General features: G+C 42.0%; 1 protein-coding gene across 1 annotated transcript; it reads left to right on the top strand.

Annotated features, from left to right (window-relative positions):
- The first annotated feature begins 1,807 nt into the window (after window positions 1–1,807).
- Window positions 1,808–25,107, top strand: ABHD3 (abhydrolase domain containing 3). Its single transcript, XM_015277966.3, has 10 exons — window positions 1,808–1,820; window positions 2,705–3,264; window positions 4,732–4,895; window positions 7,377–7,559; window positions 9,253–9,298; window positions 11,355–11,467; window positions 15,587–15,760; window positions 16,413–16,461; window positions 16,546–16,711; window positions 23,041–25,107. Exons 1-10 carry the CDS (start codon window positions 1,808–1,810, stop codon window positions 23,217–23,219), a joined length of 1,647 nt encoding a protein of 548 aa, XP_015133452.2. The 3' UTR covers window positions 23,220–25,107.
- Window positions 25,108–25,631: the final 524 nt, after the last annotated feature.

Raw genomic sequence — 25,631 nt, 5'->3', positions numbered from 1 at the left:
ATTAGCACTGCATTCAGAAACAGACATTTCCAAAATCTTCAGATGTTACAATGGGTTTTTATGTTGTTGTCAAATTAGGACTGGAATCCACTGGTTTGACCAACTGGTAAGAACAAGGTAGCACTTTACATTAAGGAAAGCTGAAGTCTCTTGTAGTACTTCCCTGAGTTCTTTGGCTCAATATTCAAGACAGCAAGGAGCTTTGCCCCCACCATTTCATGATAAACAAGTCAGGACCAGAAATGTTTTCAAATTCCGTCAGAGCAGTGCCTCTCTGATAAGATCTGAGCAAGGAGAAGCAACGAGGTAGGCCACGCCTCATCTTCAGCTTTTACATGCCTTTTCCTGTTTGTGTTTTTGTGATGATTCATAGAATCATAGAATCATAGAATTGCTAAGGTTGGAAAAGACCCACAGGATCATCCAGTCCAACCATTCGTTCATCCTTCACCAATGGTTCTCGCTAAACCACATCCCTCAACACAACATCCAAAAGCTCTTTGAACACCACCAGGCTCGGTGACTCCACCACCTCTCTGGGCAGCCCATTCCAGTGCCTGACCACCCTTTCAGAGAAGTAGTATTTCCTAACATCCAGCCTGAATCTTCCCTGGCGCAGCTTGAAGCCATTCCCTCTAGTCTATCACTAGTCACCCGGGAGAAGAGGCTGACCCCCAGCTCACTACAACCTCCCTTCGGGTAGTTATAGAGAGCAATAAGGTCTCCCCTGAGTCTCCTCTTCTCCAGACTGAACAATCCCAGCTCCTTCAGCCGCTCCTCATAAGGTCTGTGCTCCAGACCACTCACCAGCTTTGTTGCCCTCCTCTGGACACGCTCCAGGGCCTCGATGTCTTTCTTACAGTGAGGGGCCCAAAACTGGACACAGTACTCGAGGTGTGGCTTTACCAGTGCTGAGTACAGGGGGACAATTACTTCCCTGTGCCTACTGACCACACTATTTCTGATACAAGCCAGGATGCTGTTGGCCTTCTTGGCCACCTGGGCACACTGCTGGCTCATTTTCAGTCTAGCGTCAATCAACACCCCCAGGTCCATTTCCTCTACACAGTCTTCCAGCCACTCTGCCCCAAGCCTGTAGCGTTGCCTGGGGTTATTGTGGCCAAAGTGCAGGACCCAGCATTTGGTCTTGTTTAATCCCATCTCCTTGGCTTCAGCCCAGCTATCCAGCCTATCCAGATCCCTCTGTAGGGCCTCGCGACCCTCAGGCAGATCAACACTTCCAGCCAGCTTGGTGTCATAAGAATGATTCCCCAAGGTATAGCAAGACAACATTGCTAAGGTAAGCAGTAGAACAACTAAATCTTCCTTGCAAGGAAGAGTCTCAATAAATATGTCTTTCCTCAACAGATCAAGGAACTAAGGCATGAAATAAGGAGCAGGAAGGTACTGCTGAGTCCTGTGATGCGTGGGAGCACCTCCAACAGCAGATGCTCAGCTGCAGGGTGTTTGTGTTATCCCAGGCATGTGCAACCTGAGGGCCCGCTCAGCTTGCAATGCGGTCGCCCTCCACCCTGCACTATAAAGAGCCCAATGAGAATTGCAGCCACTGCCGTTGAACCAGAATGATGTGTTAGTTTCACAAAAACAAGGACAGATATCCCACTAGTTTTATGGTTTTGTTCTTCTCCTTGTTGTTTTTTGTTTGTTTGTTTGTTTTTAACGTTTTAAGAAAAAAAAACATTAAAAACTAAAATGTTCTGTTACTTATCTATTAATGACATTGTATATTTTATGAGGGTTGCAAGTAATGCCTCCTATTTTATAATGTTGGCACATGACATCAGAGATGGATGCTGGTGGTATGGCAGTAGAAGCTGAACCTTCCCACCAATATCCCATTAGATGTTGTTGCCGTGTGACAGATGGCAGCAGAGGGGCAGTCTGACAGAATGCCATCTGACATGGAAGCGTGGATACAGCAAGAGTGTCATTGAATTTTTCCATGCAGAAAAAATGGCACCCGTCAACGTTCACTGATGCTTGCTGAACATTGATGGAGACCAATCAGTGGCTGTGAGCACAGTGGGTGCAGTGGGTGGTGCATTTCAGCAATGGTGACAGTGGCAGTGGGTCATCTCCGCTGGTACAGCTTTTTATGAGCATGGCATGCAGATTCTTGTTCATTGCTGGCAAAAATGCAGAGCTAATGGTGGTGAACACGTTAAAAAATAGTGTTTTGTAGCTGAGAATTTGCTCTATCAAATAGCGTTACTGTGCTCTTTTCATCTGTTGTAGTTTCCGTGGAAATAAATAGGAGGCATTACATTGAGAGTAACTTATGTATATACAGCCCAAGACCATACTTCTTCACTCAATGCGGTGCAGGCAAGCCAAAAAGTTGGACACTCCATATATTATCGACTGCACTCCTGTGATTTTACCAAGGAAAAATGCAGTCACACTGCTACTTCAGCTGGAGAGGGAAGTGTCAGAGCAGGCAAACACATGAGGGTCTCGATGCAGCAGTCCGTGCTGCTGGAAGGGAGCGTGCAGAGATACCCTGGGGGACTCCAGGCTGCATCTGCTCTGCTCTGCTCTTCACTAACGCCTTCTAACTAAAGGGAGAGGTGGCAAAGCTGCCACACACTTCAGTCTCAAGTACAAGATTTCCACGGCTGGTGTGGATTAGCCAGTGCTGCTCCTGGAAATCCTCAGCGTCCCCTCTCCCTCCCGTAGACTTGAGGACTCTTGTCCTGTACAAATGATGGCGTGCGGGCAGGGGCAGTACCGCAGACACTGGGTTCAGTACGTCGATACCAGCCGGTCCCTCTCCCCCCCGGCCTCAGGACGTCCCACGTGAGGGGAAAGCTCAGGGCTGAGGCACTCCAGGAAAGCACCAGCGGTGGGCTGAGGCGCCCCACGGCCCGGCCCTGCCGCTTCGCCCGGCCCCGCCGCTCCCGGCCCCCCCCGGGCGCCCCCGGCCTGGCGGCCGCCCGCTCCCCGCAGGCCGGGGCGGGCCGGGGGCGGGCCGGGCATGGCGCCGGCGGCGCTGTAACGCGGAGCGGTGCCCGGCGCCGTGCGCAGCCGGCGGGCAGCGGGAGCCGGGCGGCGGCTCCTCCTCCTCCTCGCTCCGGCTGCGGGCGGCGGTGCGGCGCGATGGACTGGCAGGTGCTGACCCGGGAGCTGTCCCTCTACCTGGAGAGCCAGGTCCGCGTGGGGCTCTTCGGCTCCGGCGTGGGCTTGTCCCTGGTGCTGGGCTTCGGCGTCGCCTACGCCTGCTACTACCTCAGCAGCATCGCCAAGGTGAGCGGGAGGGCGGCGGGCCGGGCTCCGCAGGTGTCCCACTGACAGCGTCCCGCGGCCCCGCGAAGGTCACCTCGGCCCCCGGCCCTCGGGCGGCCGGCGGCGGGCAGGGCGCAGCGTTCTATCCCTCCCGGGGGTGCCCGGCGTCCTTGCGGCGGGGTCAGCCCGCAGACGGCCCTTCCGCCGGGCCGGGCCGAACCCGGAGCGTTGCTGCGCGGCCCTCCCGGAGTGAGGGGTTGCGCGGCCTCCCGCAGCCCGAAACGCGGCCCTGGGGCTGGAAGGGGGGCCACGGCCCGGAGGGCGTAGGGTGAGGGGCTTTGCCTGCTGGTGTCCCGCAGTGCAGTGAGGCGAGGAGCGGTGAGGGGCTGAGAGGGTAAGGGGCTGATCCTCTCTCCGATAAAAGAGCAGGTGTGGGGCTTAGGAGCAGCGCAGGTAATGAAGGAGTTCGCTGCCCTTTTGTCTGCCCTCAGTGCCGGTTTAAGTACCGTTGGACTTGCTCCTGCTGCGTTTTAGGGCTCTGCCACCCTTGTACGTCTGCTCAGGAGTGGTTTCACACCTCATTTGGGTACAGTGAGCCTGATCCCCTCTAAAGCGGCCCCGCGGAGTAATAGTGAGTGCCTCATTGAGTGCTTAACCAACTGAAAATACACATATGCAAAGATTTAAGGCTGGGAAAGACTTGCACGCCGCCACGAGCTCCCATAGAATTGCTGAGAACATTGCCTTCCTCTCCGTCAGAAAAAAGGATGCTTTCTTTTTGTCGGAGGAGGAAAATAAAGGGTCAGGAGGACACGCTGCTGCTGCTGTGTGTCTAACGGTTTTCTTCAGATCTTCTGTTGTTGTCCTGCTACTGCCTGCATGCTGGAGAGTCAGTGTAAAAGGGAAGCTTAAGAAATATGGTTGCTAAAGTATGAGTCGCTTGGTATGATGATTTCCACAGTAATTGGAATTGAAGCTGTGAGAAATATATCTGCATGCAGAGCGTTATTAGAGGTGAGTACCAACGCAGTGTGTGCCGTAGCGTGAGGTGGGAGAGGGAGTGTCCTACCAGGTTAAAATAGGAACTGCAAGAGCACAGTCCACATCCCTGGTTAAGCTTCATTTCTGCGTCATACAGGAAAATCGATGCGATAAAGTCTTTCTCACTTGCAGTGTTACACTGTGTTTTTGGTTCCTCAGGGAAAGGTATGATGCTGGTAGAAATAGAGCTGGCATAACGTATTATCAGCAATAGGTAAGGAATCCGTACTGCTTAGTGATTTTTGTTTTTCAGTTGTACAATTGTGGCATTTTGTTTGGTTTTTGTTTACTAATATCTTCACTATGAAAGGAAGAAGTACTGTAGGTAAATATATTAAAGAAATCAGCCCTCTGGGAGAGGATTTAAACAGGCTTTTGTTGATTTATTACTTATTTATTATTTTTTTCCTCTGAATGCCCATTCCTGACCGTAGTCTCTCTTCCTAGAAACCCCAGCTGGTGTCAAGCAATGAGCGTTTCTGCCGCTTTCTGGAAGAGTATTGTCCTGTTGTGACAGAAACTTACTACCCCACGATTTGGTGCTGGGAAGGTCGGGTGCAGACACTCCTGCGTCCCTTTATCACCTCTAGACCCCAAGTACAGTACAGAAAGTAAGTGCCTTTCTTCTGGAAAGTGACTGTTTGCGTAGCCAATGGTTACCTTACTCTGGGTCACAGCTACCATCATTGCTCAAGCTTGTGCCTATATTTTTGCTTTACGCCCATCTCTACAACTTTCTCCTAGGCTTGGTACTGTTTCTGTCCTGGTCTCAACATGCAGTAAGTTTAGAAAGTCAGGATCCCTATTATAGCTCAGAGAGTTTTGGAGCATTGAAATACTGGTGTCGGTATAGGAACTGATGTGGTTAATATGTTCACAGACTGGTTGAGGTTGGAAGGGACCTCTGAAGGTCATCTGGTCTAACCCACCTAGAGGTTGCCCAGGCCTATGTCCCAGCAGCTTTTGAAGATCTCCAACGAGGAGATTCTACAACCTATGCCAGTGCTCCATCATATGCATGGCACAGAAGTGCTTCCTGATGTTCAGAGGGAACCTCCTGTGTTCCAGTTGTGCTTATTGCCTCTTGTCCTGGCACAGGGCACCACTGGAAGGAGCCTGGCTCTGTCCTCTTTGCTCCCTTCCTTCAGATATTTGTACATGTTGATAACTACCCCCTTGAACTGAACAGGCCCAGCTCTCTTAGCCCATCTTCACAGGAGAGATGCTCCGGGCTCTTCAGAATCTTCATGGCCCTTTGTTGGACTCTCTGCTGTGTGTCCATGTCTCTCTTGTGCTGGGGGACCCAGAACTGGACCCAGCACCCCAGGTGTGGCCTCACTGGAGCTGAATAGAATCACGTCTCTTCACCTGATGGTGAGACTTTGCCCAGTGCAGCCCAAGATACTGTCAGCCTTCTTTGTGGCAAGGACATACTGCTGACTCACCTTCACCTCGGTGTTCACCAGGACCCTGGGTCCTTTTTTCCAGAGCTGCCTTCCAGCTGGGTGGCTCACGTCATGTTCTGGTGCCTGGGGGTTGTTTCTCCCCAGGTACAGGACTTGGTACGTCCCTTTGTAGAATTGCAAGCAGTTCCTGTGAAACCATTTCTCCATCCTTTTGAGGTCCCTCTGGATGGCAGCAGAGTCATCTGGTGCATCAAATATTCTGGTGATTGAATGCTTTCATTTTGGAAAGGTAATGCTATCGCTCTGTCTGTCCACTTAACCAACATGTTCAACCTTAATCATAGCATGGCTGCTCTCAGCCCAGTTCTGAATATATGAGACTTCTGGAATTTTCAGGGTTACTTTTACCTCTCAGGTTTATCTTGTGTTCTTTGATGCCTAAACTCTAAGGGGAAAGAAATTAAATGTATTGTTTGTCCTTAGCTGATCTCTCTCACACAGAAGTGAGACTAAGTCTGGCAAGTGAGGCATTTGGCACAAGAGCTAAGGAGAAATACTTTTATGCTCCGGAACCTGGATGCAGCACAAGTTGTTTCAGCTCTGTTTGCATGGTAGAATAGATCTAGCATTTAGCAGCTTCCCTTAGTTTTAGTAACTAGGAAACATTTCAGTGGCATGGCCATGTCCACTTTTTGTCGCCCTGCTTGTATACTCTCTGTTGCAAGGTTTGTGAGGAAAGAAATGTAGTTCCATGGGGCAAAGCTTAATTTGTACCATTTGAGATTGTGTTGGCAGTACATGCTAGCATTGCATCTACTGCCTATTACTGAAAAAGGGCAAAGCTGACACTGTGAGTTCAAGAAGGCTGATTAGCTTTAAAATCTGTAGTAAGCTGTATCAAAACTGTACTTTCAAGTGAAAAATCAAATGCAAAGAGGACTACAGTTTTGGTAGTTTCTACATTAACTCCTTCACACAATGTATTCGTTACCAGAGAAAAGGGAAGATGCTGTATGTTTCCATTAAAAAAAAAAAAATATATATATATATATATAAACCATCATTGCATTGTTTAGTACATACTTAGCTTCTTGGGATAGTATCACATTTGTTACATTCTTAAGATATTAGTTTTAAGAGTTCATGCTAACAAAGTTGGTAGAGATACAGGGTGAAATTCTGGCTTCGCTGGTACTGTAAAGTTGGGTAGTGTCTGTCTGTGTTCCATGTGTTAAAAACATAGCAAAGTGACATCCATTATACACACTGCTTCTTTGAGTAGAGGAAAAAAAGAACACGATAGATATTTAACAAACTGCCCAAAGTGCTATCAAAAGGTTCTCAGACCACACAAAGGAAAACTGAAGTAGACAAGCCCACATAAAGTAGGAGGCAGTGCCAAAAGCCACGTTAGTTACAAACTTCCACTACATCAACGGCAAATGATGAAAGGTCAGTTCTTCATTGACTGTAAGCTGGAGTTGTGCCATGAACTGACTGCACAAACTCATGTCACCCGGAGCTCTGATTCTTCAGGAATGTTATTATCTGTAATCATACTCAGGTGGTACTTCTAGTGTTAAAACACAATGAACGAAGCAGATTTCATTTTACAGTTTAAGCACTCTTATTAGAATGCATACATTTTTAAATCTAATCATGGTTGTCTTAAAATGTGCCTTTCAGTGAGCTCATTAGAACAGCAGATGGAGGACAGATTTCGTTGGATTGGTTTGATAATAATGACAGCTTATATTATCCGGATGCCAGCACAAGACCTACAGTCCTGTTATTGCCTGGTCTGACGGGAACAAGCAAGGAATCCTACATTCTTCATATGATCCATCAAAGTGAAACACTGGGATATAGGTGCTGTTGTATTTCATTACTTGTATTTTGCGTGCAACATCAAATATGTTTATGTATGACCCGTCTTCCTAAAGCAAATGAGATTTAGGGAAATTAGTTTATGTAAGAAAGTATTAGAGGTAATCATCATCATCATCAAATTATGTAACAGGCAGTAAATTCTAAAAATCTGTTTTAGTATCTACAGATGTGCTCCAGAAACTGCAGCTATGCTTGCATAGGTCTTCGCTGCCGTGTCCTAAACTATAACATCAGCACTTGTGTATCTTTACACTTCCTTGAGAAGGGGTTTGTATTCAGCTTCACAAAGCCTTGTGTGGATGGATTGCTGGCAGCAGGCCTTGGAGGAGGTCAGCTGCTGAATGCCAGAACTGCCTGATTCAGTAGCCTTCAATTCCTGAGTGCAGAGAGGAAAGCCAACCCACTCGTGCTGGTAATGCTGCAGGAAGAGGTTTGTCACCTCTTGACTGCCACTGTGTAATTTAGTTTTGTTATTAGGGCTTCTGGTCAGAATTGGGTATAATAAGTGGGTTAGTCAATGAGTGAATTCCTTTATGTAATCATATTCCTGCAACTGTGCTTTAAAATACGTTGTCATTGTTCCAGGATCACTGCTTGAAATGTGGCATTTTGGAATTGCAGCCTGGCTTCTGGTATTGACAGTATGACGTTCTTCAAGTATATATGAGTGTTTATGCTCATTTCTGGCTATTTGTTCTCTGGACATCTGGGTGACTGCTTTATAAATTGTGAAAGAACAGCAGCATTCTTAACTGTTCGGGCTGCTTTTAAAATCACTATCGCTTCAAAACTTACATGTAAACAGCACTAGAGGAAGAAGGACCCCAAATCAACAACTTAGAATTGCTTTTAAAGTAGCCCTGAAAGAAAAATCTGCATTTGATCACCTAACAAAGGAAAATGTAACGTTCAAAGGGAGAACTTTAGGTTTTGTTTTTAAACAGCAACATTTGAAAAATAGCAAAGTCATTTTTTCATTATTTGTTTTTTCACGTGCCTTTAACCCATCTAAATATGCCTATTTTATTTAACAAAGTGATTTCAGTGACATGGTAGAAAAGCAATAGAAAAATAAGATTTATTAAGAAAGCTTGCATTCCTAAGGTAATATGTAACTGCTAGAAAATTCAGCAACGCCAACATAGGGAAAGCAAAAACATTGCTGTGCAGGACAAAAAAGATGTCCCCAGGATCTTGTACAAAATTTAGATGCAGCTGTTGTAGTTTTGATTTGGGTCATTGATTGCTATTTCGTAAAATGAAGTGATATGGAGAATGTCTGCACATAGCTCTCCTTTTGCAGAGCATTGCTTTAAGCTCAGCACTGCACTGGCATAACTTACAGCCCGTAATTGGCCAGCTCTGATTGCAGGCAGGGCAAGGTCCGTGCACTGTTGTCAGGTAAGCCATGCAGTTCTCATCCTGCAGTCTGACCTACACTGACAGATCACAGAGTTCCCTTACAGTCGCACTGACTTCAGTGAAATCCCATTCTGGTATAAAGGTTATCCTGCTCCCGTCAGATTTCAGCATTTGTAGAACAGTAAATGTTTATGTGCTGAACTCACGCATAGAACTGGCCTGTATTTCTTTATGTATTTTCATTTGTGTGTGCACGTTACTTTTTTAGCCGAACAAACTATGTGATTGAATTTACTTTCTTGATTTTCAGATGCGTGGTTTTTAACAACCGAGGAATTGCTGGTGAGGAACTTCTGGTAAGGATGGACGTTAAGATAAACATCTCTCATGTGTAATCAGTGTATATGCAACCGTCGGTGTCTATTTGTAAGGCTCTGGTTAAATGAGAGAAGCTCACAGTGTATGTTGAGAATGCAGAGAAGAGCATCTCATCTGGTAGATCAGTGACGAGCAGATATAACCTTTTATTTTAAATCTCAGAGACCGGCTGGTCAACACAGAATTGTTCTTCAGTAGGAGCAATGGTAATTACTTTTACAATTGCCAATATCAATTTAAGCTAAATTTCGACTTGGTTAAAAAGTCATGCTGTTAAAATGGGTCTGTATTATGTGTTACTGAATTAATGAAGCAGATTTATACGGATGGCCATATCTAAAAATGAAATGTGTTCTGTATTTCTCTGCAATTACGACACAAACGTAGCTACAAAATAGCTTTGCTGTGTGTCTGAGACATACACGTCGCGTTTGCCTAGAAATAACTGGCGGTCCCACAGATGATGAGACTGTGAAGCTAAACATTTCCTGCAGCTGGGCACAAGGCGTGATGAAATACTGCTGAATAAGCTTTGTTTCTTCATATGCGTTCTGTTGAGAGTTTTGCAGCTGGTATGAGTGTGCATAATACTCAGTATTGTTTTGCATTTTTTAATCCCCTGGTTTCAAACTTTAAAAGCTCTGAATGTTTTCCCATAATCAGATAAAATACTTCAATGCAAATATTGCCATGTTAGGGTAGTTCTCTGCATACTTCTGGAGATGGATGTACAAAGCAGTTTTGTGGCACACAAAGTCCTTATTGATGAATTTCTGAAGTGCTAACAGAAAAGATCTCTTGTTTGGGTGCATTGTGTGTAATTTAGTGTAATCGGATTTACATATTTAAGCATTATAAGATCTTACTGTGAAGCAAAACAGCTGAAATTGTAATGTTTTCAGTAAGGGGGTTTCTACATTTCAATATGAAATCCCTAGTTAATGAGTTTGAAGCGCGGTTGAGCAGCACAGTGGAAATTAGTCATGCAAGTAATTATTTTTCTTGTCTCTTTAAAGGTGGATGTAAATTTACACTATGTGATAGCTATATAGGGAATCAGTTAGATAAATGAGGTGATTTTTTTTGATTAAAAGTCACTGTGAATTATTGTTATGGAATAATCAAATGCTAAATCACCGCAGCCAATGTGAGCTAAGACACTGTCTTAAAATACCTCAGTGCAATGAATAGGTATCCTGATAAAAGTATCAGGAATTAACTGAAATTAAATAGTTTTACAAACTATAGTTTTATAACTGTAGTTAGCTATAGTTTTATAAACTTTTAATCTGATACGCTTTCACTTAGAATACATTAGACTTTACTTACCAAAAATAATTTATTTGTCCTTGTAAACTTGACAACTTAATTAAAATAAAACACATTCACACCATTTGTAATTAATAGGATGTAATAAAGGGCACAGTGATTCACGTGGATGGGAATTGGAAATGCATCATAAATGGAAAACATCTTCAGTTTTAATTATCCAGATTTAGCTTTTCTCTCCTTTTTTTTTTCATCTTTTACTTCAACATTTTAATGTTCGTGTTAAATGTACTTTAAGTAAATAGCTTCTTCTAATTAAACTTGATAAAATTGTCCACAAATATCCAAGCTGTTTAACTGAAAACAGTTAAAAACAACAACAGAAAAGGAAAAGGAAAAGAAAAAACACCTTAAAACACAGTGGTGCTTCAAGTGTTTTCATTTCCTTAGGATATCTTAAAAATACTGGTGCCTATCTAGTTTTATCTAGTTTAGCTAGTGACTCTGTGGTCTGATTTCACCTATTAATTTGATAGTTGCAGGTAGTGAACACCTTTATTACTTATTTTATTTTGTAATAGTCGCAAGCATCTCCTTTGTCCACCTCCTCCTGAAGCGCTTGGGTTTCTATCTGCTACTTAGTGCACTTTCAGGGTAAATGTTAAATTTATCTTGTTATATAAATGTCCCACTGTACAGTTTGCTTTGTCCTTAAAGGTTGATAAAAAAGCTTATGGTGGCATTTTTCCCTGTGACTCCTTACAGACTCCAAGGACTTACTGTGCAGCTAACACGGAGGATTTGGAGGCAGTTATTCATCACATACACAACTTGCACCCCTCAGCTCCCTTCATGGCAGCAGGTGTTTCTATGGGAGGGTAAGGTATTATGTAACAGAACTCTCAGCTTATCTGTGATCTTAATAAGACTGTTACTGCATGATTGTAAATTATTATTATTCTGCAATACTTACTGCAACTAATTTTGGTCTGTCTGTACTTGTGAATATTCAGAAGACTCTTAGAAGCTTAACTTCTTTGAGGCTTTTAGCTCTGTGTCAGGTAAGGCAGAAAGCGGCCAGTGTTCAAAAGATTCGAGGGGAGGAGAGCAGAGGAGCAAGCAGGGAACACTGACAGATTGACAGAGAAACAAGTGGGCTATACAATCTGTGGAAGCTATGAAGACCGTCTTTGGAACAAAAGAATACAAAACAGAAACTAGAGCTAATGTACCATGTTTCTTAACAGTCTCTGGAATTTACAAGTTTTAAAAAGATTTTCAGTCTGCCTGGGCTCTGCAGTGTGTGGGTAGGTTGTGCTGGATGAGATGTGGGTATCTGCTCTGTCTTGCTCTAAAGCAAGTAGTAGCATTGTTACTGAAGCCAGCATGGGTTGATTTTACCATGCGGTGTTAAGACTTGCTGTGTCCTGGCTTATGTCCAAAAAGCATAGCTAGAACAGATAGTGATAGAACAGTTGCTGGAAAAATCCCTGCTAGAAAGTAGGAGAAATGTTCAGACAGCCTCTTGAACAAAAATTGGAGAAGAGAGCTTCCCTTAGAAACACTGCAGGCACAGTGGAGACTTCTTTGTCATGAGTTTTATGTACAGTGGGCAGATAATAGAGCTGTACATTGACATTAATCTACTAATGACTTGTAGAAGCTTTGGGGTAAATATGGGTTTATTCAAGCATCATAGTTATTAATTAAATCAGGAACTTGGAAGCCTTTTAAATCGATTATGCCAATGTTTTTCCATTGTTCTGTTGAAATTTGGCTAGTGTTTTCAGTATAAAGAGGTATGGACCTCTTCAGTTTGTCAATATCTGTCTTTCTGGAAAGTCCAAAATTGGGCCTGCTACTCCAGATACCACCTCATGAGTGCCAAGTACAGGGAAATACTCACTTGCCTAGACCTGCTTGTTTTGCTTGTACTAACATAGCACAGCGTATCTTCTTCATTGCTGCAAGGGTGCATTGCTGATCTGTGTTTGGCTTGCCCAAGTCTTTTTCAGCAGTGCCACTCTTTCTCCAGTCATGAATCTGTCTGAGGTGTAAGACTTTGCATTTGCCTTTGTTGAACTTCACAAGGTGCCTGCCAGTCCATTTCTACAGCCCGTTGAGCGCACTCAGAATGGCAGCTTTTTCTTTCTCCACCTGCCACTCCCCACAGTTTGGCCTGCAAGCCCACCAAGGTTGTAGTTCATCTCATTATGCAGTTCAGTTGTTATGCAGTATCGGCCCTAGTGTTGATCGCAGAGAAACATCACTAAACAGATCCAATCTGTTTGGTTGTGAATTTCATGCTCCTGATTACAGCCATCTGAACCTAGTGATCTAAGGCAGTCTTCCACCACATACAGGTCACTTATTAGTACTCTGTCCCTCCATTGGCTACATGGAGGCCACGGAAGATTCTCAAAAGCCTTGATAAATTCAAAGTAAGCAACGTCCTCTCCCTTCCTATAATCTTTGAAAGTAGTCAGCTTATTAGAGCAGGCAGTCAGGCATGCTCTGTCCTTGGCTGTTTGGCTGTTACCGGTCACTTTCTGATCTTCACATGCTTGGAAATGGCATTCAGATGATAGTCCCAAATTTAGGCTGACCAGCCTGTATTTCCTCCTCCTGTTTTTGCAGAGTGTGTGACATGTACTTTTTTTCCAGGCATCAGGAATATCTTATAGTTGCTGCAACATTTCAAAAGTGATAGCAGTTTCAGAGACCTTGGCTCTCCCTCCTTCTGTAGCTTTGGTGCTTCATCCTGCTTCATCCCGTATATGTCCGGTTTGCATAACTGGGTCCTCACTCAGTCTTCCTCTTCCATAAGTAACACTTCAGTCTCCAATACTCTGCCACTAGGCAAAGGGACCTTGTAGGCCTGAGGACGGACTTAACTTCAGCAGTAGAGACAGAAAATAAAAGGTACGCTTGACCTTTTACAAATGTTTTGTCATAAGGTCCCCTGCTCTGTTGAGTAGTTGGTCCAGGGCGGAATACAGGTTGGTCAGCCTAACCTCATTCTTTGAGGAGATCCTCTGGAAGCCATTTCCAGTCACACAAAGGATAAGAATGAGACTGGATTTATCAAGGACAAAGAGTGCTTGAATGACCTGCTTGCCTTCTGTGGTGATACAACTGGTTTCACTGTTGAGGGGTAAGGAGTGGGTGCTGCTCTGAGCCTTTCTTTTGGTACCAGTGTACTTAGGGAAGCCCTTCCTGTTCTGCATGTTCCTTGCCAATTCTAATTCCAGCTGAACTTCAGGTATTCCATACAGCATCCCCTGCATGCTTGTGCAATGACTCTATCTCCCTGGCAGCCAACTCCCCACCCACCCCTGCCTTCCACCTTCAGGATATATTTTTTAACTCAATCAGAAGTCCACATGGGGACTGTCTCCATACTTCAAAATAAATTGGAGCACTTACATGTTTAAAATTAAGCAGGAGCAGAGATTTCACTAGGAGCATATTCTGAGTATCATCCACTTGTCCTAATCTTACAATATTTTTCATTACTTATCTTTTTTCATTTTTTTTCTGAATTTCCAGTTAAGTTGTATAGGACATGTTTGCCCATTTGAGAAGAAAATCAGACATTCACTTCACAAAGGTATAAATGTAAATGATCGTCAGATCTTTGGTACATATTATTTTGGAAAGGCACTCTGTTTTCTAACAGAAATATTCCTAAACCTTCTCTTCCCTATATATGTTCTGTAAATTCTGTCATAACTGGTTTCTGCTACTACTGCAACATTTTTCATTGGTTTATGGCTCATTTTTCTTCTTGGAGTATATAGACCCATGGCTCATGTGTTCCTCCTTTTCAGTGAGTGAGGGGGAGTACACGCTACCTCGCTCCTGTATGTGTCACAGGCAGCTTTCCTCATTGGGTTTAACTTGAGTAGTTTGCAGGTACACATTCCCAAGCACTGTTAGTTATTCTTTTCCTGCTTGTTCCTACCAACTGGTGAGTAGGCAGGAACCTACATCTCCCTTCTGCACTGCTATCCTGCAATTTGATGGGTAGTGTGCAGGGATACATTCTCTATGTGATTGCAGGATGGTTCACACTGTCATTGCTATAGGCTGCTGTCTCCCGCAGTATAACAGATGAAGCCAAGGTATAGAGTGTCGGTAATCCAGGAAGCTATATTAATTTGTGGAGCTTCTAATGTTTTGATATTAAAATGCTGCTTGGAAACCTTGGGGTATCAGGCAGTCAAGTAAAACTTAGAGCTGTTCTGTTGTTATTTTTCTTTTACTATCTTGTAGCTAATTTAATTTTTCAACATCTGAAGGGTCAGGTACTCAGGAACTCTCCTTTTTTTCCAACTCAATTGAACATCAGCAGTACAGACTGTAAGTTGTAATTGGTCAGAAAGGCAGGATTTATACTATTTATTTGGGTCATGATTTGTTAGTTTTATTAATTATCTACCACTTCATTCTTTACATGATTTCTGTTAAAGAAAAGGAGCTGTGTTCTCTCATATGTCTGAAGTAGGGTAAAGGTATTATGTTCATTTCCAAAGACAGCTTCATAATGATGCAAGTATGCCAAGGGTGCATTTATCAAGCAGACTGATTAGATTTACTGGCTCAGGAAGTCTATGAGTTGTAAAGTTGTAAAACCTACTAACAGTCAAGAATACCTGTTCCATGAGTAAGGTATATTTGCTTGACCTTTTCCTCCCCTTCGGTGATATAAATAGGACTAGTACATATATATTTATTTTTAAATACACTTCTACCCACATCTCACACAATGCACTCAGTTTCTTTCTGAATGTAGAGAGAGAAAGCAAACTCCATGAGTCATATGTTGATGACGTTGACTACCTTTTAGAAGTACTAGGCACAACTGTAAGGCTCATAAAATAAACTGTAAGGAAATGCAGACAAAACAAAATATAACAAAGCTTGTTATATTTGCTTTAGATTGAAGCAAACAACTTGATAGTATATATGTTTCTGTTTTTCATTTCTGTTTGTAGCATGCTTCTTTTAAATTACCTGGGCAAAACTGGCAGAGACACTCCTTTAATGGCAGCTGCAATTTTCTCTGCGGGTTGGAATGTTTTTGAATCTGTAGAATCTCTGGAGAAGCCACTAAACTGGCTTCTTTTCAACTATTACTTGACTACTTGTCTACAATCCTCTATCAGCAGGTGAGTTGCCTTCTAAACTATTTGGCAAGATGGAAGGATGTTAGCATAAGGTCTACAGCAGGTACAATAATGCTAGCAAAATTAATGCTGTAACAACATCTCACAGGGTTGTCCTGCATGCATTCTTCTATGGGTTTTGAAATCAAAGGGATCTTTGCAAGAAAAATAGTCATCAATGTGACTAAATTTCTCTGTTCATCCAGGGAGTCAGCAGAAGACAAATGTACTTCTGGATTTATGCAATTAACCGATATAATTTTTTAGACATCTGCCCATATAGAGTTTGAGTTGAATACTTACATACATATGTTATATATACTAATTTTTTTAAGTCAGCTTTGATTGCAGAAGCATGGAGAGGATTAGTTCATCCTTTGCTTTGTAGAATTGTATTTTATATTTCAAATATTTAATTCTCTGAACTTTAGCATCTTTCTCATGACTAATGCAGATTTTGACTATGTTGCTGGATGTGCCTGCATAGAAATGAACTATTCTTATGTTCTTGATTTCCACAGGCGTATTTTTCATATGATAAAATTAAAAACAGACATGTTATTGACAGGGAGTTATCTATACAAACATAGCTATGGAGCAGAGGGCTTCTACATCTGTTCATATAACCCTACAATTTGTATCCCTTTCTCTTTAGGCATCGACAAATGCTGGAGAAATTATTTGATATGGATCTTGTGATGAAGGTATGCAAAAATATTACTTGCACTTTATCTTGATGGTGTTTTCCAAACGCTGACATAATTCCCTATTTGAATTCTGCTCTTCAGGCTAGAACTGTTAGAGAATTTGATAAACAGTTCACTTCAGTCATGTTTGGCTACCGTACAATTGATGATTACTATGAAGATGCCAGCCCATGTCGCAAGCTGAAGTCTGTAGGCATTCCAGTGTTATGCCTAAACTCTGTGGATGATGTTTTCTCACCAGGTCATGGTAAGTTTAGCTTTTTTTTTAAACGTATTTCTCTATTTGTGCAATCCTTAAGACAAACTATAAAGGTCTGAGAATGAACTGTGTGTGAAGTTGTATGTAAATATTACTTACGCATAGGATCACAACCTCCAGGAGTGGGTCAGTCTTGCAGTTTACTCAGTATAAAACACATACAAAATAGTTGGGTACAGAGAGGCCTGATTAGAATGGAACGCAGAAGAAGCACATGGGGTGGCAGCCATTAGCCTTTAGTCTCTATGTAAAAGCAAAGAAATATGTGCGTTTAGGGTGTGATTTTTTTCACTGTAAGAAAGATACCAGATGTATTGCTCTCCCAAAAGTGCCTGTTTCTATTTACCAAGTATGGAGACGGCCTGTAACAAGGAGCTTAGTTATAGATGTCTGGACTGTAGACATCCAGAGTTCAACAGAATTTAAAGCAAATATTCTTTGTTACCATTTTTTCCCTAGTCCCTACAAAGAATGTCTAGGGTTTGCTTATGTTTCGCATAACTCAAAGTCCCCTTGTTGTTGCTCATGATTCCAATGACATGAAATCCAGACCCTGAAAATTAAAAAGGAAGAAAACATATAAGTTAGCATGTGGACCAAAATCTAGGGCAAGAGGAAAGATACAGAGGAGGTGAGCTTCTAAAAGGGGACACATTATAATCAATAAAAACCCGACTGGATGAAGCAGCAATATTAGATAGTAACTGATTGGCTGAATTCCTTGCTTCCCTTTCTCTTCCTATTTTCAGCCAGCCATGTGGTCATTATGAACACTGTGCTTTTGATCTTCAACCCTGGTGCTAACTGTCTCAAAAAAAATCTGCTTATTCCTGCAGCCTGTATATTGGTTACAGTGTCTGAGAAGGAAGAGAGAAAACAAAGGTTAATATAGAAGAAAATCATTGTAATGAACAGCTGGCTGAGGGCACCAATGCAGTGAACACCTGATACCTTTAAATACAAAGTTCATTCAGTTGATTTATCTCAGGGAAGTTTTCTTCTGTTACCACAAGTCAAGTGAGATTGTTGTAGAATGTATCACAAAATTGAAATTGATAAACAGATTAGAACAACAAACGGAAGAATGAAGGAGCTGGAAGATACAGTATACGCATGTATGTTCTATTTATGTATGCCCACATGTAAAACATATACTGAAAAATGTACATATTTTACGTTAGTATTTTGAAGACCTGTCAGAGACAAATGTGACATGAAGAGAAAAGGGGCGTTCCAGAGGAGTGCACTAGAAAAAATGTCTGATTTTTTTTTTTCTCCTCTTGAACAAAAGCTGTTCATGCTACTCAGGAGCAATATAAAGAGCAGGTAGCCACCTATCCTTTACACTGGCCAAAATAGAGACCTAAAAAAAAAAAATTAAGATCAAGGCAAACGTAGTAATACTCTTCCAGAATACTTCATTGACCTTCAACAATTAATAGTTCAGGAATGTAGTAAGATAGAGTTTTATTTACTACCCTCTGTAGGATTTTTTTTTTTCCTTGAGTTACTTTCCTGCTGCAAGGATATACTGACTTGGAAATGATTATGGATATGGCTGTGACCTCAAACTCTGTGTCCAAATGTAAAATCTGGCTAGTCATTCTGAACATAACTTTTTACTCATGGATGACTTCCTCCATACTACCACAAAACAGATGATCTAGTGTGCCGTATTTCTGCCTCTCTGCTTCACCTCTGTTTAGCTTTAGCTCAGTTTGTGGTTCCTGTTCAAAAATGAAATACTGTGACAGGAGAAAGCTGGCTAGTTAGCACAAGTAGCAGCAGCAGTGAACTGGACAGCGTACTTGTGTCTCGGAGGATATGTTAACCTTATTCCCACTGGGAGCGGGACCTTTGTTAGATAGACTAAAGCTAGGGCACACATATTCCATCCCCCAAATCTGACCTCGTGAAATTCAGTCTGAACACAAGTAAACACTTTTTTACTCTGAGGGTGGTCACACACTGGAGCAGCAGGTTGTCTGAATAAGTTGTTTGAACACCTCCACCCATGAGGTGTTCAAAACCTGATGGACACAGTCCTGGACAGCCTGCGCTACCTGGTTCTGTCTGAGAGGGAGTGAGCTAGATGATCCCAGGAGGTCCCTTCCACACGTGGTGGTTCTGGGATTCTGTAGCAGATTGAGTCCCCTGAAGTATGGCTGTACTGGATCTCTCCTCTCTTGGAACTGGTCCTTAAAGGAAACATGGCTCATGGTGAACAGTGGATTATAAGGATGGTCTCTTGTTTAAGATTAAGTAACTATTGTTAGAACTAAACAATAAAAAATGCCTTAGATGTCTTGCAGTGTACAGAGAGGTGAGTTAGAGCGCCATGAAGAATCTGAAACAGTAAATGGTATGGTCTGCTAGAGGCTGTCCATCCTCTCTTGAACTCTGACTCTATCTTGCCTTTTTCAATGAAAATGTCTGTGGGAATAAGCATTCATTTATTCTTTGTTCACAGAATTGCACTGTTGTCATGATGGTGATTAGTTTACTCTAGGATGGGTCACCAGTCTGATTTAGAGATAATAGCATGACTTTGTCACATATGTGTATCCTTGACTCCTGTATACGGTGCCATATGCAACAACTTCTCACGTTGAACGCTGGTAGGAAACACAGGGCGCCCTGATTAACAGCCTAGAGTTTGCAGCTGCTGCCATCAGTTACTCATCCTGATGCTTCTGCTGTCTTGTGGCAGCAAACCTAAAGGGCTGGTGTTACTCTGCAGAGTGACTTTATTCTGGTTTGAGGTTTTTTTTTTTTTGGTTGGTTGGTTGGTTGGTTTTTGGGGTTTTTTTTTGGAACTTTAAAGTGCATGAACACATGTAAGCCTGTGGCAACTAGTGGCTTTTTCCAGTGACAGCTGCACAGGGGATTCAAAGGCACAGACTTCCTTCTCAATCAGACTCCAGTCTTCTGCTGACTTTGGGAAGGCATGATTATTTCATGCCTCACTGTGGTTCACCTCTCCCAGTAATACATGTACCTTTTAAGATACCTTCAATTCCTTTTGTAGATAGCCCTTCATATAGGAAACAGGCCTAGAAAATTCACTGGAGAGAAAGCTCTGCCAGAACTCTTTTGTGATTAAATATCTTTTATAAAGCCAGCCATACCTGTCTTCCTACTCCAGAATTTGAGGAATGCAAACCCAAGTCTGCTTTATCAATACACAATTTGGACTTCAAGAGAGACATCTTTTATAAAGTGCAGGTGCTGGCTCCGTTGCCTCTTATTACCTGAAAACTTCTTGCATGGCTTCCATGCTTTGTACTTCCCAGCAATTATTTTTTAATATATTGTGAAAATACATCCTTTGATATTAACCCAGTGTTAGAAAGAAACAATTCATTTGCACTCCTTCCTTAATGTTGATGCTTAAACATTCATGGAGTTTGGCAGTTGATGTATCTGTAGTTGAATTCCGGAATGCAGTTCTCATATCACATATTACTAACTAATGAAAGCAAATGCTTTCTTCACTTCTCTCAACAAAACTAATTGAAACAAGCCATTGCTTGAGGAAATACGTATTACAATCAAGTCAAGCACTTTTATTTTGTAAATGTCAAAAACAAATTAAGGAGATGGAACGATAGCATTCAGTGTCAATGTCACATTTAACTTTTCATCTGAAGAGACTTTCAGCAGCATATTAGGCATCCAACTTAACTTTCATCATACTAGTGCCTAGCTAATTGCTGCTGGTGTGTGTTGTTTCCAAGCTGAAACCCTACCCTTGAAGTTAGGTACTGTACTTTTTATTGATCATCTCTGATCCTCTGAATCCAAACTTGGTATAATGACTCTTGGGTGTTATTTTGCATCCTCTTATGTAAATACCACGGTTTGTTTTTCTGTTGTCCTGCAAAGAAGCCACAACAAATTGATTCTGCACAAGGTAAATCCTGCACGTGCATTTAACGCTGTGGTTCTGTGATCACATATTACAGATCTGTGCAGTGCTGGATCAAGCAGCAGTACAGAGTTTGGTCAGTGGAAGCATATGTACAAGGTTAGATTTGGACAAAGATGAACAGCAGTGTCTTTTGGCATGCCACCCTGCAACCCAGAGAGCATCACATCCAGTGCTCCATTTGTCTGCACTTTACATTGCAGGATTTGCTCTGTTGCGCTGTGAGTTTAATAGTGGATGGTTAACAGTCCCTGGAAACAGCTTTGAGAGAAGCACCATGTGGTTGCCAAGCATCATTTGCATTTTGGCACATTTTTCAGTTCTCTCTTGAGAAGCTGCAGAACAAGAAACTGCTGGGGAGGAATCGTACAAATGGTGACCTAACTGTGTCGACTGTGCCATGCACAGGCCTTCCTGTGCTCTGTAGGGGAGGTTAGAGCAGAAATGTAACAGCAGGTCAAACTTGGCAGCTACTGATCATCTTCACTGCAAATGGAACTAAACGACTACATATTCAGCACAGTGCTGCAGCTTTTGATAAGAGCAGTGATCTGTGGCAGAATTCTGCTGTAAATGAATGTAAGATAGAATAGGGAACATTCTATCTTACATATAGATATCCCAGATATCTTATTCTATCTGGGATGGGGAAGATGATATTCACAAAGACCTGCATATGGCTCTCACTTTACCCAGAGTGCTGTTATCTATTCCTGTCTGGCCGGCCTCATTGACTTTTCTTTTTAGCTTTGCCTCAGCATTGCTATAAAAGGCCCAGGTCCTGCATATGGCATTTCCAATTTTCCAGCTGAACAAAGGAAAAGTCAAGGAATTTTTGTAGAGACAGTGAGAAACACAGTTCCTTCCACTTAGTAAAGAATCGAAATCACTTTCTAAATGCTGGAATCAATCTACTTAATTGCATGCAACTTCAAAAGAATGAAGAAAAAATATGGACAGTGGTGAGTAATGGAGAATCTCAACTCTGCAGGAGAATTCCCACTGCTCTCTGGAGCTCATAGGCTGTGCGCTATTCAGTGTGCAATCAAGTACCTATATTATAGGCAGGAGCCAGATAGCACAACACTGAGAAAAGACACTAACTGTGCTGTGTGTGCAGTGGTTTTAGCATCAATGCTGAGGCTTCTCTGGCTGACAGTCTTTCTTTAGCTAAGGAATGGGTGACATGCTGTTCCTCTCGTTGATGAAAACGAGGGCAAATCGGCATCTGAAGCATGCAGCAGTGAGCCTGCTGGCATCCAAATGAAAGGAGGGAACGTGCACATAGAGAAGGTAAAGATGTGCAGGGATAATGACTAATCACCTTTAATATAGAAAATGCAGAAGTGGTAAAGAAACGCAGACCTCTAGAAAGCAGGGGGGACAAAGCTCAGTCAGAAAGGATACGGACAACTGACCCATCCTAAAGTGAGCCTGATTAAGTGTCTCGCTTAAAAAAGGTTTTTTAATGCGTAAGGTGGTATTAAAAGGCCTGCGAATGAGTCACTGCTTTCTGTTGTGGTGCCAGGGCAATTTCAACTCAGTGTATGAAAGCAGATTTATTTTCTTGTGGAACTGTAACCTTTTTGAAACAAACGCAGTGAAATCCCTATTACTTCCCTCGCTGTGGACAAAATGGGTATTCTTTTGCTGCTGCTCTGTCAGTTCTGAATAACCAAAAAATCTGTGTGATTTTTTTTTGTTGTTATGTTTGTTTGTTTTTATTCCACAAAGTTTATTATTTGTAAACTGGAACTTTAAACAGCACTCTTCTCTGAAATGGATAGAGATTACTGCTTGTTCAGAGTATCGTATTAAGCACATGTAGAACTTCAGAGGAAACTGCTTAAAGCAACGATTTCTTGAATCAAGAGCACAAACTCCACAGTCCCATAAAGCTCTGCCATTGTGTTGACCAGTCCATGTGGTGACAGTGTTATCCCATTTCCTCATCATTTGCTTACCTTGTGTATTTAGATGATGAGTTCCTCAGGGCAAGCGCTATCTCTCGCTATATTTTCATGGTGTGGTCTAAGCATGTAATTGTATCGAAAAACAGATCCAATAATGATAATAACCCAGGATTAAGTTGCTCAGGGCCCCATCCAACCTGGCCTTGAACACCTCGTGGGACAGGGCATCCAGAACCCCTCCGGCCGCCTGTTCCAGCCCCTCACCACCCTTCTGGTGGAAAACATGAACACGTGATTTCTGAAGGTCTTACAGCAGCCAGAAGAATCACACAGAAAAGCTGAGTTAATGATGAAGAGACAGAAAAGGCTTTTCACGCAGCTCTGTTTCTAACTCCTGCTATCCATTTAAGCTTACAGTGCGTATCTATTCACGTATAGTATGATAAATACCTAAAGTTCTTTCTCCTCCCTTTTAGCTATACCGGTGGAAACTGCCAAACAAAACGCAAATGTAGCTTTGGTTCTGACTTCTTGTGGAGGCCACATTGGTTTTCTGGAAGGAATATGGCCAAGGAAGTGCACTTACATGGACAGAGTCTTCAAGCAGTTTGTGCAAGCTGTGTTTGAGCACGGAAACAAAATCTTTAGCATGTAGCTTTGGCTATAGCACAGTGGCACATTCCAACAAGGGCAGTTAAGCTTAATGCACAGATTTTAACTACCATAAGCCAGCAAATGGAGGAAGTCCATTACTACACGCAAAAATATTTTTTGCCTAAGATTTTGTAGCAAGAAACTAAATAATATGTTGTCACTTTTGTATTTATTTTTAATATGCCTTACTAAGAATGACCTTAAATGAAACAGCATTCTGCATACATCAAATTGCACTTAACCAAAATCATCAAGCAAGTAGATCGTAATTCCTCAAGATTTTAATTTAAACCAGTACGTATTTAGAAGAGTTAATTTAGACGGCTTTTAATATTAGAATGGCAACGTTCAAAATAGCATTTGTTGTCCTGCCAAACATAGTACAAGTTGGCCCGTTCCTTAGGTGAAAATCTGCAGAAAACGAAAGGAAGGAACAAAAAGAAGCACTGACTCTTCAAACAAGTCTAAATTGCAGCATGCTATTCTGTAGCATTAGACTGATGGACGTTTGCTGTTTTACCCTGACAATATCCAGATCTAGGGTTAGTTATTGTGTTTTAAACTATGCCAATGCCATATTCATTTTACGTGTGTATTTTTTTAAGCGGCTTATGTATAGTGTTTACATATAACCAAAAGATTCCTTTAAAAGAGTACTGTAATAACTTATGTAATTAAAAGACATTTTGCATTTCAGTGTTTGTGTATAGCTGGGCGTTGTCATATCTGTAATAGATACTTCATATAAGTGGTAAATTCAATTACTGTCTGTTATGTTTATATTACCTTGCAAGAACGTTACAGTTTTAAATAAGAAACCATAGAGCACTAGGAAATTATGATATAATCTGTTTTAAATTAAAAAATGTATCAGTCTGAATCCATTATCTCTGCTATTGTTTCTGATAATTTCCAATAAGAATGTAACAGAGTGTTTCCAGAAAGATGAGAGCTGGGACAGGGTGGTGTCGTTGGTTTGCTTATTTGATCGTGTGTCTGCGCTTCAGCAATAGGTTGTCAGTCACTGAAGCCTCCACAGACCGATTGCTGCCCCGGTGGCTCATGAGGTTGTGAGGCTGCCTGAGACAGTGCTGTTTGCAGCCCTGAAAGACAGAGAGCTACAGTGGATCCTTGAGGAAAAAGGACAATTTTGAAAACTGCTGGGAAGACCTAAGTTAGGTCAGAGTGAAATGAAATCTTCGAAGCAGCTTCTGTGGAGGTCCTCTCCCACGCTAATGACTGTTTTGGGCCCAGCAACACAAGATCAGGCAGTGGAGATGCCTTTGCATTTTTATTGTTATGTTTTGAACAGGGTCAGTGCAAGAAGAAAATGTGGCTAAAAAGCAAGTCAGGTCATCTGTCTTCAGTAGCACGTGAACAGCCCTCTTGCAAGGCAAGTATCCTAGTAACAGCAAAGGCAAGGGGAGAACAGAAATAACTTTTGTCTTCAAATAAAGCAGAAATCAAGATACACTACATGAAAGCTAATTTTATAAGGTGGGAGGTTACATTAAAAACTAGAAAGCGTTTTCAAGTTTTGATTTTTTAGGCAAGGCATTGGGCTTTGTACAGATAATAAAGTCTAACTTACTTCTTACCTAATAAGGACAGTGGGGAAAGCAAAATGAAACTTTATGCATGTTGCTACAACAGATGAAATCAGCATATTAGTAGGGTGCCTTACTCATTCTTAAATTCATTCCCATTAGAGAAGTTATGTTCCTACAAAAACAATGAGCAATAAGCTGTGTATTGAGCATTACATTTGTAAAATTGTTCGGGTACGGTACTGTTGAAAACTCGGCAGCAAATATTAATAAAAAATAAAACCACTTATATTAAAAACACACCTTACTGGTTAAATAAAAGTAACATGGTCGATGGCAGAATTTCTGTCTCTTTGCACTTATTTCATTTAGGTCCAATCCTACACACAGATCCACATGATATGTTTCTCTATAAGTATCTGTTAAGGTGTTTGTCATGCCCTCAATGTAGAGTGCTTTTGCTTACATCCTGTTGGGGAAAATGCATTGTCCAAAGCACTGCATGCTAAGAGACAACAATCAGATTTTACTGTGGTTACCTTCAAGCTTTCCCAGGCAGATTTTCTGAAACATAAGATGTAGACACTTAACTCAGTTATTTTCAGAGACACAAGAGCTAATAAGAAGCTTTTCTAGGAAAAAGAAGAATTTTCCTATGTAGTATTTTTATATGTTGTACACAGAGCTTCGCTAGCAAGCCAAAATAGTGAGCCTGGGATGAGCACTCTGTTCAGAAGCGCGAATTCATAGGCTCTTTGGCTTTTCATGGGATCTGAGTAACCAAACAGCAACAGGGAAACAGATGCTGGAGATGGGAGAACAATGTTGTTAACAAAACACGTGTTAGTGGGAAGATGGATAATGAG

The sequence above is a fragment of the Gallus gallus genome, chromosome 2 (genome assembly GCF_016699485.2).
Source record: "Gallus gallus isolate bGalGal1 chromosome 2, bGalGal1.mat.broiler.GRCg7b, whole genome shotgun sequence".
Classification (NCBI taxonomy): Eukaryota; Metazoa; Chordata; class Aves; order Galliformes; family Phasianidae; genus Gallus; species Gallus gallus.
Note: the sequence above shows the minus strand (reverse complement) of the source record. Positions and strands in the feature narration are given on the sequence as shown.

What these genes read in the sequence shown, in the direction of transcription:
- ABHD3 (XM_015277966.3), top strand. An exon ending in CCCCAAGTACAGTACAGAAA is followed by an intron (nt 4,896 to 7,376) that starts GTAAGTGCCTTT and finishes TGTGCCTTTCAG; the next exon opens with TGAGCTCATTAGAACAGCAG. An exon ending in GCAGGTGTTTCTATGGGAGG is followed by an intron (nt 11,468 to 15,586) that starts GTAAGGTATTAT and finishes TTCTGTTTGTAG; the next exon opens with CATGCTTCTTTTAAATTACC.